We start from the raw sequence: 11,547 nt of genomic DNA, 5'->3' as shown, positions 1-11,547 counted from the left end.
CAAAGACTGAGGGTGGAATGGTTACTTCGACACCCACAGTCTACAATGACTGCCAAACAACTAGTAGCTCAGTGTTCCAACATCCGCAAACGGCAACTGCTATCACAACTTGAGATTGACGAGGTACAACACAAATGCTACGGCAAAAGGGAGGAGCCCAAAGATAAGGTCAGGGGGGAGTTAACTACTCCCCACCCCGAGACTGGGTATGCAGCCCCAGTAATGAACGAACTATCAAAGCTGAACGAGACAGCAACTGACCTGAGAGAGAGAATCGTGGCCCGAATGAACACCAGGCAACCCCGACGCCAATTACAACGGCTGAGTGAAGTACCATCAGAAAGTCTCATTCAAGATCTGAATGCAGCATTGAGAACAATCCCTACCAACACCATAACAGAAACCAATGAGCTGATATACAACTCAGCATCAGTGATCCTTGAAATGCTCGGCTATAAGAGCAACTATGAGACCCAATATCCATCATGGAAAAGACGGTTAGAGGCTAAGATCAAGATAACAAGGAGGGAAGTGAGCCAACTGTCAGAGCTCCAAAGAGGTGCAATGAAAAGACCAGTACCTAAGAAGTACAGCCAGATGCCCATACCTGAAGCACTCGAAACTGCCAAACAAAGGCTCCAAGATCCATAAATACATCAAGGACAAAGCCTCAATGGACGATGTGCTCAGCGAATGTCTCAGACAATGGGGAACAGAGGACGAGGTGCTGGAGGAACCATCATGGGAAGACAAGCCCCTACATGGGATGTACCACCGACAAATAACTGAAGTGGCTGATATCAGGAAATCCTACCAATGGCTGGAGAAAGCTGGACTCAAGGACAGCACAGAGGCCCTCATCCTGGCCGCCCAGGAACAGGCACTAAACACCAGAGCAATAGAGGCTCAGATCTACCACACCAGACAAGACCCAAGGTGTAGGTTGTGCAAGGAGGCCTCTGAGACAGTCCAGCACATAACAGCAGGATGCATACATGGAACGACATAACCAAGTGGCGGGCATAGTGTACAGGAACATCTGTGCCGAATATGGACTGGAAGCCCCGAGGTCAAAGTGGGGAACCAACCGGACATTGTGGTGGTGGATAAAAAACAGAGGAAAGCCGTTGTGGTGGATGTAGCAATACCAAGTGACCACAACATCAGGAAAAAGGAGCATGAGAAACTGGAGAAATACCAGGGCCTCAGAGAGGAACTGGAGAAGCCAAGATACTGCGCAGAACCCTCAAGCTCCCAGGCCTCTGGTAGAGGACCCGAGCTCAGAGGATGAAAGAGACCACCCGCGGAGGGTGAGAAGGGAATTTTTTATTTTTTTTATATATATATATAATGGAATCTTCTTTGTGTGCTTTGGAGTTTCTGTGCTGATTAATTTTTTTGTGAAGTGATAAAAACTGGTAGCTCTTGAATTGCTACAAAATAAAGCTGCATGTCCCTCAACCCACTGGCTGCAATGTTGAACCTTGAGATGCCATGAGACCTAAATTCTGACCATCATGGCATGGAGTTCATCCCAGTTTTCCATGTCTGGTATATAACCATTCATTTTATCTTTTAAACTGGTTCTATTGATCCTGTGTCCAGACAGAGGGATAATCAGTAGCCCAGCATCATGACCTGTTTGTTCTGAAGATCCTGCAGCTTCCACTTCTCTTCCTAACATGGCGCCTCCTCACCCTGACTCTCACACTGACAGGAGGAACCACAGAGCTCTGTTAGGTTAAAGCTCATCTTCTGAAGTTGGGATATTTTTCCTCCAACAGGATCCAGAGGAATCACCTCAAACCAGATGTTGGACTGGATTTTATTTCAATGTCATTTGTGGATGTTAGAGCCTCATTTTCAACAGTTTAGCTAAAGGTTATAAAAGGTTATTATTTTGGAGAAAATCTCATCATCAAAAAAAGAGGCAAAAAGAAAAAAAAAGTTTGATAAAGGAAAAGCCTCTCAGACTCTGAGCCCAAAAGCACCAAACTATTTTTTTTATATTAGACAAATAATTTAATTTCACATAATTATCGCGGTAGAAGCCATTTGTTTGTTAAATACTTAATGAAACATATTTACCGTGTTTGATGTTTGTTGTAAATGACATATACTCGCAGACGAACGAGATAATTAGTCCAAGTTTGTCATTTATTGAACGTTCAGAAACTACAGCGGCTGTGATGAGCCACAGCAAAGGTAAAACAACCTGAACAGGTTATCAACTCTAAACCACTCGCACTTTTTTACTCTCTCTCTGTCATTTAAACACAACCGTTGCCATGGCAACTGCCTGCGCTCCACAAGCCGACCTGAGATTACGTTAAAAACATAACATTTAGTCCGTTACGATATTATGTTTGCAGGTTTGATTTATTTTTGCGATCATTAAAAAGCCTCTCATGAACACAGCGGTGGTTGATTAGTTCATTTTAAACTCATGTTCTGCTAGTTATTTTGGTAATGGAACCGAAACGCACAGAATTGCGCAACACCTTGTTGAAACAATAATTACTGAGATTATTATTGTTGTTGGGTCATTAATTTGAACACATTTTATAAATGTTGTTGTTGTTCTTTAATAAAGTTATGAACGTTTTGATAAGCCAGTCAGAGGAGGACCTGCTGGTCTCAGCGTCCTGGCGGCGTTCAGTTTGTCTCCTAATGCCGAGATCGACTCAAAACCTTCCTCTATCGACATATCGCCCCCCTGCTCTAGCAAAGCAGGAAGAGTTCAGAAACAATATGAAATGGGAAAAAAGTTATTTATTAACTGATTAAGCCGCTATGATACCTGATAAATTGTTCTTGAAAAACTAATCAGTCACGGCTGCACAGTGAACCCAATGATTCTTTACAGCAGACAGCCGCTCCCCTCTCTTGCAGGTACTGCGTACCCCCACTAAATCTTTTAGGGGTATGCAGTACCTGAACGTACCCCCCTACTTTCACCCCTGATGGTAACAGTACCTGTGATGCGTCCACTGTGCTCAGTCAGCTCGTGAATCTTATGCCAGTCTTTGCCTTTCTTCTCATAAATGTTCACCACATTGTTGTTAGGACTCACAGCAATTTCTGCAAGAATGTATGTTCAAACATGTTAATACAATGTCACACACACACACACAAAAAAAAAAACACTGTGAAATGTATTGTAGAGAAAACCACAGCCAGCTGTGGTGAAACCACAGTTTTCTTCACTTCAACTCAATCTGCTTACTTTTTAAAAAAATGTTTTTATTTTACTATTTCTGGTTGGCAGATGTGTGCTTTTAGAGTTTGTACTGCATTACTTTATGTTCAATTCTATTCAAAAATACTTCTATTTAAACCAAAGGAAAATGATTAAATATTTTATATTTTCATTTAGTTAGTTATTCTTGAAACTATTAACAGCTTGTTCCACAACCAGAGTAACCAGGGCTGTAAGGAATCTCTTTTTTTCATTGTAGATCCTCACTGTTTCTCATTGTATTGATGAGGCAGTAAACATGTAAAGTATTGTTTAAAAAATTACTCAGTTATCATAAACAGAGCCTAAAAAGTGAGCTGGCACAATGCCTTACAGCTAATGCTTAAATAATGACTGTTCTTTATGAATACATTATTCCTAACCTGTGATAAAGTCCAACTGCCCATTATTAAAATGTTAAACTGAATATAGATAGTAAACATGAAAAATATGTTCTCTGTGAACATTCTGCTATTAAGCATGCAGTTACAAATAGTCCATTGCTGAAATATACTTCTAAAACCTAGAAAGACTACAACATGAATTTCAAACAAAAATGTACATACTTACAGTTTTTGTTAATATCAATAAATGGGTAACACTTTATTTGAAGGGGGTTGAATAAGGCTGTCATTGTGGTGGTTCTCCTGCTGCTTCTCGCTCCTTCCACCAGGGGCCGCCTGGTGGATGATCTCTGGTGGGCGTGACCAGGGACGCTGGGATACGCACACCTGTCGGCGATTTTCTCATCTCCGAAGAGGCTTAAGAGTGGAGCCAACCAACACATCGATGCCAGATTGTTAACCAGTAATGGTACTGCAGGCCACCACTAGATCAGTTAGTGATTCCTCTGAGAACCTTCCAGTGACATCTGTTGTGTTTACTCGTTTCCAGACAACCTCCTCGAGACGTCCTGGGTCTACTCCGAGGCTTTGAGTTCCTGGCAGTTCCTGACCCTCTTACCCTTCGCCGGTTGCCCACCTCGATCTGCCCCGCTAAGCTGAGGCCCGCAGCTGTCCGCCCTCTGACGTCGTCTGCTGGTTTCCCCCTACACCGGATGGCCCGCAGCAGATTACCACACCCAAAACGACCCCAAGGAAATACCAGTATCCACCCCCGCTTACCTGCCGCCTGACACCCGTTCCTGTTGCCGAGTTCCTTGAACCTGCTGAAGCTCTATTGTTTTTTTCATTAAACATCTTTTACTGATACTTGGTTCTCTTGTTTCTGCATGTGGGTCAAAAAGTTACCTCCCAGCATGACAGAACAATCTGGCCAAGACACTGACCCAGCAGAAACCCTTAGGAGAACCATTCGGGAACAGCACACCATTATCCAGACGCATGACTCTGCTCTTAAGGAGCTATCAAACCGCCAGGCCGAGACGAATAGTTGGCTTGATGAACTAATCACCTTTTTACAAGCATCTTCTCGGCAGGCCACTGCTCCCGCTGCAGCTGCAGCTTCAGCCCCGGACCCAGCTGCAACCCCGCCTCCGGCTCCTCCCACTCCATCCAGTTCCGTGAGTACCATCCAGCCCATGTTTTCGGGAATACAACCACTCAGCCCAGAAAGGTTTGCTGGAGAAACGGGTAGCTGCAGAGGCTTCCTGTTGCAGTGCTCGATTCTGTTCAATCACTCACCCCAAAGTTTCCCACATGACAATGCTAAGATATCATTTATCATTTCACGATTATCTGGACAGGCATTGTGTTGGGCTGAGTCCCGTTTCCCTTCCTGCTTGGATTATGGATGTACTTTTGAGGAGTTTCTAAGGGAATTTAAGATGGTTTTTTCACGTGACGCTGACAAGGCCACTGATTCCCGAGAGCTATGGTCCCTCAAGCAGGGACAACGAACTGTTTCGGAGTTCGCCATCGATTTCAGAATAAAGGCCGTGGCTTCCGGTTGGAATCAGGCTGCACTAAAGAGTGCCTATTTCCACGCCTTAAATGAACAGATTAAGGATGAACTAGCGACACTTGATGAGCCAGCTACGTTGGATGAGTTTATAAATTTAACCATCCGGCTGGACAATCGCATTCGTGCCAGAAAAAGGGAGAAAAGCAGGGCTGATCCAGCTGTAAGACTCTTTACCGCTACTCGCACATCACCCCCTGCTGCTCCACCACCAGCTGTACCCGATCCGGAGCCCATGCAGCTGGGGCATACGCGTCTGACCCCAGAGGAAAGGCAGAGACGGTTAAGGTCCAAACTCTGTTTATATTGTGGGGACTCGGGTCACTTCATTTCCAACTGTGAGTTACGGTTAAAAGCCCAGGTCCGTCAGAGGTTTTGAGGAGACTGACGGACCATCATCAGGACACTCCTCACCTTTTATTACCAGCGACCCTGTTTTTCAAAGATCAGACTTTTTCTGTTTCTGCCATGATCGACTCGGGGTGTGAACAGAACCTTTTGGATTCAGAATTCATCCAGCAAATGGGAATTGAGGCCGTTCCGCTCGCCACCCCTTTACGCGTGTCTGCCTTAAACGGCAGAGCACTCACTCAGATCACCCACAAGACCAAACCTGTTCAGTTAATAATCTCCGGCAACCACAGAGAAACTATTTCCTTCCTTGTGTTCCCGGCAGCTGGGACCCCGATTGTTTTGGGATTTTCCTGGCTTCAACAACATAATCCACACATCAACTGGTCACAAATGTACGTTGAGTCTTGGTCACATGCCTGTCACTCTAACTGTCTCCGCTCAGCTGTTCCCCCGAGTCCTCCGCCGGCTAATCCACAAGGAGCGGACCCACCTGATTTGTCGTCCATTCCCGCTGAGTATCACGATCTCGCACCTGTGTTCAGTAAGTCCAAGGCTTTGACTCTACCTCCTCATCGCTCGTATGACTGTGCTATTGATCTACTTCCAGGAGCCCCTTTACCGGACAGTCGACTATTTAACATCTCGCATCCGGAAAGGGAGACGATGGAGAAGTATATCAACGAGTCATTAGCTGCGGGTATCATACGCCCCTCTTCGTCACCTCTGGGAGCCGGGTTTTTTTTTGTCAGCAAGAAGGACGGTTCGTTGAGGCCTTGCATTGACTACAGAGGTTTGAATCAAATCACTGTTAAAAATAAATACCCCTTACCACTCCTCTCATCAGCCTTTGAACCGGTGGTGGGTGCCACAGTTTTCTCTAAACTCGATCTCCGGAACGCTTATCACCTGTTACGCATTAGACAAGGAGACGAGTGGAAGACTGCCTTTAAGACCCCTATTGGTCACTACGAGTATCTAGTTATGCCGTTCGGGCTGTGTAATGCTCCCGCATTTTTTCAAGCATTGGTGAATGATGTTCTGAGGGATTTTTTGAATGTGTTCGTCTTTGTCTATTTAGATGACATTTTGATCTTTTCCAAGGATCTGTCAGAACACAAACGCCATGTCCGCCTGGTCCTACAACGACTCCTGGAGAACAAACTCTATGTAAAGGCTGAAAAGTGTGAGTTTCATCAGCCATCAGTGTCTTTCCTGGGGTTCATTCTTGAGGGCAGACAGGTGAGACCATCTGAGGAAAAAATAAAGGCAGTTTTGGATTGGCCCGTTCCAGAGACCCGAAAGCAATTGCAACGGTTTCTTGGTTTTGCCAATTTCTATAGAAGATTCATCCGTAACTATAGCCAGACCGCCCAACCCCTCACCGCTCTGACTTCCACCAAGGTTTCATTTACCTGGACGTCGGAGGCAGATGTAGCCTTCACTAGGTTAAAGTCTCTGTTTTCCAGTGCACCCGTCCTCGTCCAGCCTGATCCCAGTAGACAGTTCATTGTGGAGGTGGACGCATCAGATGTTGGTGTTGGTGCCGTGTTATCTCAAGTGTCTGGCTCTGATCAGAAGACTCACCCATGTGCCTTTTTTTCACGCAGACTAAACCCCGCGGAGCGGAACTACGATGTGGGAGACCGTGAGTTATTGGCCATAAAACTTGCCCTGGAGGAGTGGCGGCACTGGCTGGAGGGTGCAGAACACCCCATTTTGGTTTGGACAGACCATAAAAACCTTTCCTATTTACAGTCAGCCAGAAGACTCAATCCCCGTCAGTCCCGTTGGTCCCTATTTTTCTCCCGTTTCAATCTCTCCATCACTTACCGGCCAGGTTCCCGAAACGTTAAGCCAGACGCACTTTCCAGAATTCATGCTCCTGACAACTCAGAGAAGGTCCCAGCCACCATCCTGCCTCCTAGCTGCACTGTTGGTACAGTTACCTGGGAGGTCCAAGACCTTATCCAACAAGCACAACAGTCTGAACCCGACCCTGGAACCGGCCCACCTAACAAGATTTTTGTCCCTACCTCAGTCAGATCTCGCTTAATTCAGTGGTTGCACGCATCTAAGCTTTTCGCTCACCCTGGCGCTAGTCGGACCATAGCATTGGTCTCTCGCCGTTTTTGGTGGCCGTCTCTGCACAAAGATATTAGAGATTACATCTCGGCCTGTCCTACCTGTGCCCGTAATAAGTCTTCCCATCAGCCACCCTTTGGTCTTTTGCAGCCATTACCCATTCCCAAACGCCCCTGGTCCCACATTTCCATAGATTTTGTCACCGGGTTACCCCTTTCCAAGGGAATGACCACCATCTTATCAGTTATTGACCGTTTTTCTAAATCCTGCCACCTTATTCCGCTCCGTAAACTCCCATCTGCCTTCCAAACAGCCCAGCTATTGGTTAAACATGTTTTCCGCCTGCACGGCATCCCACAAGACATCCTCTCTGATAGAGGACCCCAGTTTACGTCTCAGGTCTGGAAACACTTTTGCACGGCCCTCGAAGCTAAAGTCACACTCACCTCCGGTTACCACCCACAGTCTAATGGTCAAGTTGAACGGTTAAATCAAGAACTTGAATCTACTCTACGATGCCTCACCGCTTCCAACCCCTCAGACTGGTCTTTGTTTCTGCCTTGGGTAGAATATGCCCATAATTCTCTTGTTTCAGCTGCCACGGGCCTGTCTCCGTTTGAGGTCTCATTGGGTTACCAACCCCCCCTGCTGCCCACCGATGAGACAGAGATCGCTGTGACGTCTGTTCGTCATCACATCCATCGCTGCAAGGCCATTTGGAAACGAACGATCTCCGCACTCCACCGCACGGCTGACCAGAACCGCCGCTGGGCCGACCGCAAGAGACGACCAGCCCCTCAATACTCACCTGGACAACAGGTTTGGCTCTCGGCTAAGGACATTCCCTTGAAAGCAATGTCTAGAAAACTCTCTCCCCGTTTCATCGGCCCTTATGTTATTGATTCCGTCATAAGTCCTTCTGCTGTCCGCCTCCATCTACCTGCCTCTCTCCGTGTACACCCTACCTTCCATGTGTCACAGATCAAACCAGTCCAGACCAGTCCTTTGTGCCCTCCGGCCGAACCCCCTCCTCCCACCCTGGATGTTGATGGGCACCCGGCTTATGCGGTTCGCCGGGTCGTGGCCTCCCGTCGCCGGGGTAGAGGCTGGCAGTACCTCGTGGACTGGGAGGGTTACGGCCCGGAGGATCGTTCTTGGGTACCTGGTTCGTTCATTCTAGACCCCTCTTTGCTTACTGATTTTCAAGCTTCGTCTTCTGTTGGACCGCCGGGTGGCGGTCATTGAGGGGGGGGTACTGTGGTGGTTCTCCTGCTGCTTCTCGCTCCTTCCACCAGGGGCCGCCTGGTGGATGATCTCTGGTGGGCGTGACCAGGGACGCTGGGATCCGCACACCTGTCGGAGATTTTCTCATCTCCGAAGAGGCTTAAGAGTGGAGCCAACCAACACATCGATGCCAGATTGTTAACCAGTAATGGTACTGCAGGCCACCACTAGATCAGTTAGTGATTCCTCTGAGAACCTTCCAGTGACATCTGTTGTGTTTACTCGTTTCCAGACAACCTCCTCGAGACGTCCTGGGTCTACTCCGAGGCTTTGAGTTCCTGGCTGTTCCTGACCCTCTTACCCTTCGCCGGTTGCCCACCTCGATCTGCCCCGCTAAGCTGAGGCCCGCAGCTGTCCGCCCTCTGACGTCGTCTGCTGGTTTCCCCCTACACCGGATGGCCCGCAGCAGATTACCACACCCAAAACGACCCCAAGGAAATACCAGTATCCACCCCCGCTTACCTGCCGTCTGACACCCGTTCCTGTTGCCGAGTTCCTTGAACCTGCTGAAGCTCTATTGTTTTTTTCATTAAACATCTTTTACTGATACTTGGTTCTCTTGTTTCTGCATGTGGGTCAAAAAGTTACCTCCCAGCATGACAGTCATGACACTTTCATTAACATGACATAACACCTTCATGAACATGAATAAGCCTTCATGAATATTTATGACTGTTGTCATAAAGCGTCATTCGGTAAATTATGACACTTTTAATACAAAGTTGACATTATTCAAAATGTTTTTGTTATGACAACTTGACATTAACCAGGAAATCATTACTGTTTAAACTTTACCTTTAATAACATAAAGTTACCTAATTTTTTAAAGTGCAATCAGTAATACTTTTATAACAAATTTATATCAGTAATGATTTCCTGGTTAATGTCAAGTTGTCAAAACAAAGACATTTTGAATAATGTCAACTTTGTATTAAAAGTGTCATAATTTACCGAATGACGCTTTATGACAACAGTCATAAATATTCATGAAGGCTTATTGATGTTTATGACAGGTTTTTATGACAGTGTCATGTCAGTCTTATTCAACCCCCTTCAAATAAAGTGCTACCAATAAATGTAACAGCAATCAGAAATAGCAATTTTATGTTATTCCAACTAACAGGGGTGAGCTGTATGCATTCTATACTGGAACCATTTGTAATAATATCCCACAGCTTAATTGCAGCTACATGTCTGCATTAAAGCTCTTTCACTTCATTTCCTGTATTGATAATTGGATTCTATGTGGTTGTCCTGGTAACATTACCACAATAATGGTAGCAACCATCCTGGAACAGGAACTGAACTGGCCTTTTTTCTTTTAAATAAACCAACAATGTATAGTGAAAAAAATATCAGGGGTGGCAACATTTTATCCCAAAGAAATGGTTAAATGTTGGTATGAATGCAGTTTCACGTACGAGTCCTATCTTTGTTCCAGGCGTGGCAGGAGAGTGGCTCAAGCCCAAAGCTATGGAGCGACATGTCTGAGCAGGACCAGGAGAGGCTTTTGGAATGTGGCTGTTTTTCAGATGTGCTGCTGAAGAAAAAAAATTACTGTTCAGTTTAAGAAAAAATATTTTTAAATACAAACAAAAAGCCTCTTTATTTGGAAGAACATGACTCAAGAAGCAAAATGCTTTACACATTTAAAAGATATATCCCATCTTTTAGTCCAACATCCAAGTGCAGTTTATTTTGTTGATTTCACTGGCAGACTTCTTCACCTATGGCCTTAAGATAAGCTTATCTTTATATCACATAGTGTTCATACAAAGAGAAATGTGATGTAAATGCGTCTGTTGCTCAATGCTGTAGTTCAAGTGGTAAGAACTGTTAAATCGCAGAGATAAATTCTACATGTTTCCAATAATGTTTACGATGTTATCTGACAGCCTGAAATGTTCTGTTTAGGAAGATACTAAATATCTGGTCCAAGTACCCTTTTGCTAGGTTTTTCATAACCTAAGCAAACAATGTTATTGTGTCAGAATACTCCAAATAGCTTTCAGATGGAATTATACTTTAATTTTGCCATATTCAGTAATTGGAAAGCATAAAACAAAAGGTCTCCTGGTATTCCTGCTTAAAACAATGAAAAGTAATACTTTGTTTACCTTTAGTGTGTAAGGTCTTCACTTGAATTAGTGGTGAGGGTGAAGAAAAGCTGAGCGGTATTCGTGGACTCTGGACAGTCTACACGAATGAAGCAGTCTGGCTGCAGTGAAGGAAATGGCTGTGATGTAACTGAAAGGAGTGGAATAAGGGTGGGTGTGTTTGCTAATAGCAGTTGAGCAAGCACCTCATCTGTAAAGGATACAGCTTTGTTATGGAGGACCAAAACTGTCATAATTAAAAATAAAAGCAGAAATACATTTTGTTTTTCCTTTTCCTAATACATGCGTTTGTTGTTTTTAAATGTTCTTGTCTCTGTTGGGATTCCAGGTTGTTGAGTTGTTTTGGTAGTTTGATTTCATTCTAGTTTTAGTATTTTGTGTTACTTTCCTATTTTAGTGATATCCGTCTTGTTCCTCTTTTCCTTTAGTTCATTCTTCTGGGTGTTTCTAGTTTTGTTTATTTGTTATAGTTATTGTTGCTCCAATTTTTGTGTCGTTAGTGTAGCTATTCTTTAGTGTTAATTTATTTCCTCTTCTCTTTTGTACTCTTCC

General features: G+C 44.9%; 1 protein-coding gene across 2 annotated transcripts in view; it reads right to left on the bottom strand.

The window, feature by feature from the left end:
• The window catches only part of LOC106910999 (actin-related protein 2/3 complex subunit 1A-A), a 24,684-nt gene extending 13,551 nt beyond the window's left edge, over window positions 1-11,133 (bottom strand). Inside the window, exons 1-3 of one of the 2 annotated variants that reach the window (XM_088007973.1) lie at window positions 10,996-11,133; window positions 10,300-10,418; window positions 2,977-3,081 (exon numbers count right to left, since the gene is read on the bottom strand). In XM_088007973.1, the coding sequence (XP_087864099.1) occupies window positions 2,977-3,081; window positions 10,300-10,363 (169 nt within the window). In that variant the 5' untranslated portion in view covers window positions 10,364-10,418; window positions 10,996-11,133. The remainder of the gene's footprint in view (window positions 1-2,976; window positions 3,082-10,299; window positions 10,419-10,995) is intronic. The other variant, XM_088007974.1, reaches the window with a different exon arrangement.
• Window positions 11,134-11,547: the final 414 nt, after the last annotated feature.

The sequence above is a fragment of the Poecilia mexicana genome, unplaced genomic scaffold, assembly GCF_051168715.1.
Source record: "Poecilia mexicana isolate PSO_F unplaced genomic scaffold, ASM5116871v1 scaffold_8, whole genome shotgun sequence".
Lineage (NCBI taxonomy): Eukaryota > Metazoa > Chordata > Actinopteri > Cyprinodontiformes > Poeciliidae > Poecilia > Poecilia mexicana.
Note: the sequence above shows the minus strand (reverse complement) of the source record. Positions and strands in the feature narration are given on the sequence as shown.